Source organism: Pygoscelis adeliae, unplaced genomic scaffold (assembly GCF_000699105.1).
Source record: "Pygoscelis adeliae isolate BGI_AS28 unplaced genomic scaffold, ASM69910v1 Scaffold121, whole genome shotgun sequence".
Lineage (NCBI taxonomy): Eukaryota > Metazoa > Chordata > Aves > Sphenisciformes > Spheniscidae > Pygoscelis > Pygoscelis adeliae.
In genome coordinates, this window is record NW_008824359.1 from 6,571,184 (window position 1) to 6,576,049 (window position 4,866).

The 4,866-nt window shown below is 43.9% G+C and overlaps 1 protein-coding gene across 1 annotated transcript in view; it reads right to left on the reverse strand.

Annotated features, from left to right (window-relative positions):
* The window catches only part of PKHD1 (polycystic kidney and hepatic disease 1 (autosomal recessive)), a 279,334-nt gene that overhangs the window by 17,314 nt on the left and 257,154 nt on the right, over positions 1-4,866 (reverse strand). The window contains exon 60 of the mRNA XM_009319748.1: positions 1,391-1,517. Within this exon, the coding sequence (XP_009318023.1) occupies positions 1,391-1,517 (127 nt within the window). The remainder of the gene's footprint in view (positions 1-1,390; positions 1,518-4,866) is intronic.

Consider the following 4,866-nt stretch of genomic DNA (forward strand, 5'->3'; position numbering starts at 1 on the left):
GAACTGAAGTCAACAGAAAGAAGCTGAAAGTTTTGTGCCTCATAGTTGTAAAACCAATCTCATGACTAATGGATATACAGAGCTGTCTTTATTACAAAGCAACTTTGCATCCAGAAATAACGTCCACAAAGCTTGTCCAAGCTTGGATTTGACACCATGCTCCAGGGTCATCACTGTAATCGTAGAATCATAGAATCGTTTAGGTTGGAAAAGGCCCTTAAGATCATTGAGTACAACTGCAAACCTAACACTGCCGAGTCCACCACTAAACCATGTCCCTAAGCACCACATCTACATGTCTTTTAAATATTTCCAGGGATGGTGACTCAACCACTTCCCAGGGCAGCCTGGTCCAATGCTTGACAACCCTTTCAGTGAAGAAATTTTTCCTCATATCCAATCTAAACCTCCCCTCGCGCAACTTGAGGTTGTTTCCTCTCGTCCTATTGCTTGTTCCTTGGGAGAAGAGACCGACCCCCACCTCGCTACAACCTCCTTTCAGGTAGTTGTAGAGAGCAATGAGGTCTCCCCTCAGCCTCCTTTTCTCCAGGCTAAACAACCCCAGCTCCCTCAGCCGCTCCTCAGAAGACTTGTTCTCCAGACCCTTCACCAGCCTCATTGCCCTTCTCTGGACATGCTTTAACACCTCAATGTCTTTCTTGTAGTGAGGGGCCCAAAACTGAACACAGTATTCAAGGTGCCTGGGTCTAGTTATTCTGTGGCTATACTATTGCCTGTCCAGGAAAATGAAAATGATTCCATAAGAAAAAATAGTTGGAAAACAGGAGAGAGGACATGAAAATATAAAGGAAATAGAAACACAGCACGAAGCCATGCTATGCAGATTTCACCTAACTTTGGGACTAAATCTAGTCCAACAATCCACCAGCATCGAAGGACTCATTGGACCTAGTCTGCTGCTTCTAGGACTTGTGTTAGTACCTCTGGCAGTGCTAAATCACATCACAGAGACATCCAAGCTTGTTTTAAACATGACAATCTCTACACACCACTGCTCTGCATGGTGTGGACTTGCCCGGGCAAACCAGGATACCCCATTGCCAGCCTTCATGATTGTGCTGCTGTTCCCACATTCCTCAATGATATCCTCTAAGCTTTAGGAGCAGAGATCAGAAAACTGCACACAATCAATTCTACAGCACAAATGTAACCCTCGCAGGAAAAAACTGAAAAATGTGAACAGAATCCATCCTGGAAGATGTTCCCAGAATGCCCATGATTGCTTCTTTATAGAGCTACCCTTTGCCATATTTATTTATAGAGCTGTCCTATGCCACATTTAGGTCAGTCTTGGCTTTTGAATTGCTTGAAAATGTCAAAATTGTACAGAATTAATAGAAATATCCACCCACAGAGGGCCAAATCCTACCTTGCTGTCCAGGAAAATGATTTTTGGCTGTACAGGAAGTTCCTTCTCAATTTCTCCATCTGAGGGCTGCACCTGAACAGAGATGTTATAGGGTCTCACATACAAGCATGTTCCTGGGTGTTGTCTGCTTCCATTTCTTCCACATGCAAAAGAATGTAAAAAAAAAAACAAAACAAAAAAACCCCAGAAAATTTTAAATCAGAAAATTAATGCTATGAAAACACCCAATGATAGTCCCAGAGGTAATTCACACCTTAGCCTATGTCTAGGAATGGCATGTTATTTTCTGTTCACAGGATTTTCTACCTTTTTAATGCAGGTGGCAATACTTAGTGTCTGTTATGAATAGGAAGGAGCACTATACCAAATGACTACTAATTTACCTTATAATGGCACTTTGATTCCTTGGATGAGAGCAGCATGTACGGAAATATGGAACAGACATCACTTCCAAGCAGTCAGCAGCACCAAACTAATAAAAAAAAAATCCTTTTCTTTCAATCTCCAGTTTACAGATGGAAAACTGAGAAATTAACAGAGTAAATTACTTCTCTGGTGTCACATTGGAAGTGTGTGGCAGAGACAGGAATTTTATGGATTCAGAAAGCCAATGCCTTAGCCCCAAAATCTTCATTGCAGTGCACTGGTAACAGTAGAGGCTGCAAATGCTTCCTGTCCAGCAGAAAGATTTCTGATTAACACCTTTGAGCTCCTCTAAAAACAAAGTTTCATTCCACTACACAAGGACAGCACTTACAGGCTTTACTGCATTTCTTTATCCTGCCATACCTGTGTTCTTACCCTTCACTATCTATGAAGTCTACATACTGAAATATAGCAGTATACAGACACCCGACTGAAAGACATTGTTTTTTCCAAGACTGAAATTTAAATTAGAGCATCCCAGGAGAGGGCTTTTGCATTTGAATAAAGAATCAACACTTTATTCTGAGCCAGTATCATTTCATTCCCTCTCCCAGTGTTTTGTGTCATTTAGTATCTCATATATATATATAATTTATATATATATAAACTCCTCTAATCTGCAATCACAGTGAAGCGGCTGGGGGTTTGGTATTGTCTTGAAATGAAAGTAGAAAAGCTATTCATTCATCTCTAATGTTCGCTTAAAGGTGTTTACAAACAGAAAATAAATGGAGCATAAGTTTCCTTTAACTCAGTTTTTTAGTTTGGGGTTTTGGTGGGTTTTTTTCTGGGTGTTACTATGCATTACAAACCAGAAACTGTTTATACTGCAGCTGATGGGAAATACTAGCCTGAACCACAGACAGTGGGGAGATCAACTAAGGGTTTAAGGATACCTGCAGTCTCAAGAGCTAGCTCAAGGATTTAAGCTTCAGTTCTTATCTTGGTTCTTTTTCTTTTTTTTTGGGAGTGGGAAAGACTGAAAGGCAGCATTATGTTTGAAATTCACGTCAAAGGCACCAATGCATTCATCCGTGCTCTTATCCACCTCCTTCCTTAAATGGGCATTCAACACTGTGACCGAAACTCGCTGCAGGAACAACCCACCAAGTCACTCCTGTTTTCACGTCAGAGGTCGCTTTCTGTGAGCTCCCTGGCTCCAGCTGAGTCCAGACAAGTTTAGGTGAGTCTTGACATGGCTTCTGTAAGCCCAAAATATTTTTTTTTCTCTCTCCAGCTTCTTTAAAACTGCCAACAAACAGGAAAAATGTTGGCATGAAATGCCCTGACTCCACACCCCAGGCCCTACACGGTAAAACTGTGCTCAACTCACACTTAAAGGAAGGCTGCTGCAAAATGTGGTTGTAGGAAGTAGTTCCCACTCCCTAGGGTGAATCACAGAAAAGAAAACAAAACAAAAATACACACGCGTGGTTAAAAATTAATGTCTTTTTGCAGGTAATTTGGATCCAGCTAACACAGCACAGAACATGGTGTTTATATCCCACACGGTCCAACCTGACTTGCTGTGAGGGAGCCCCTGCCTTAGGGTGCAACCCTGGACACGGCGAGTTATGTTCCTGCGGGTGGGTGTCAGTGTGGAGGAGGAGGAGAGAGGAGCAGCCTGCTGCTCCCCTGGTGATTTGTGCTGGAAGTAAAATAGGCTTTCCTGGCATAGCTTTGCAGCTGGGAGGTGGGGACGGACGAGCATGCCTGTAGCCTAGCAAGGGCTGGAGCGAGGAGACCTGCCTTCCTCCTGATGGGCAAGAAGAGCATGCTGTTGGGTCACTACTCTGAAGTCTCATGCTGGGATGGAGCAGGCTGGTATGCAATTCCCTGCTGACAGCACTCAATGGGGAGCGGCTCAGTTGCTCAGTGCCTTGCAGCTCTTCTAAACGTGGGCACAGCGGGCAAGCAGGCGTTGCTCGTGATACCTTAGTCAGCAGGGACACCAGGGTCAGGATCCCAGATCCTTTCACCATCAGTGCCAACATATGTCCGCAGAACATGCCTAGACTCTGTAGGAGAGCAAGTGTCTCCTCTTTAGTAGCAAGGAAACTAGAGATCGTGGAGAGTCTACTGCAGATATTAAGGCACGATCGAGAAACTAGGTGGAGAGATTTGGGGCAGAGGGAAGGAAGTCTCCCGAGAGAGAGAGAGAGAGATTCCCTCTCCCTCCTCCCAAAAGTCAAGGTGAGCTTGACATTTTAATTATAATTACAATAATAACTATAATAGTAATGATACAACTATAATAATAATAACAACAACAATAACAGCAATAACAATAATAATAATAGTTATTATTATCAGTTGACTTCAAGGAGAAAGAGATCAGATGCAGAGCCTGGGTCAAGAGTCCATTAAAGTTGATGGATACATCTATATTGGAAAATATATCTATGTTAGAAATAACAAGCCTTGGCACTGAAACTTGATCACCTCTACTGTTTAACTGTCAGTCCATCACAAGCTGTGGTCCAGGCTCAATAACAAAGTCCAGGACAATTCTCAAATGGTCTGGGAGCTAATACAGTCAGAGAATATTCTCAATTGGCAGTTTGGATGAGGCCACCCTGAAATGGTGGGCAAGAGAATTTAATTTTATAGACAGGCTGATCCATATCAGCTGGCCTTGGTGCCAGAGAACTGTCCCTGGCATATTTGACAGGCTTGAAAGGTGGGCCTGTGCAAACTTCATGAAATTCAACAAGGCCAAGTGCAAGGTCCTGCACATGGGTTGGGGCAATCCCGAGCACACAGACTGAGTGGACTGAGAGCAGCCCTGAGGAGAAGGACTTGGGGGTGTTGGTTGATGAGAAGCTCAATATGACCCGGCAATGTGTGCTCCAGAAAGCCAACTGTATCCTGGGCTGTATCAAAAGCAGCATGGCCAGCAGGTTGAGGGAGGGGAATTCTGCCCCTCTGCTCTGCTCTGGTGAGACCCCACCTGCAGTACTGCATCCAGCCTTGGGGCCCCCAACATAAGAAGGACATAGACCTCTGCAAGTCCAGAGGAGGGCCACAAAGATGATCGGGGGCTAGAGCAC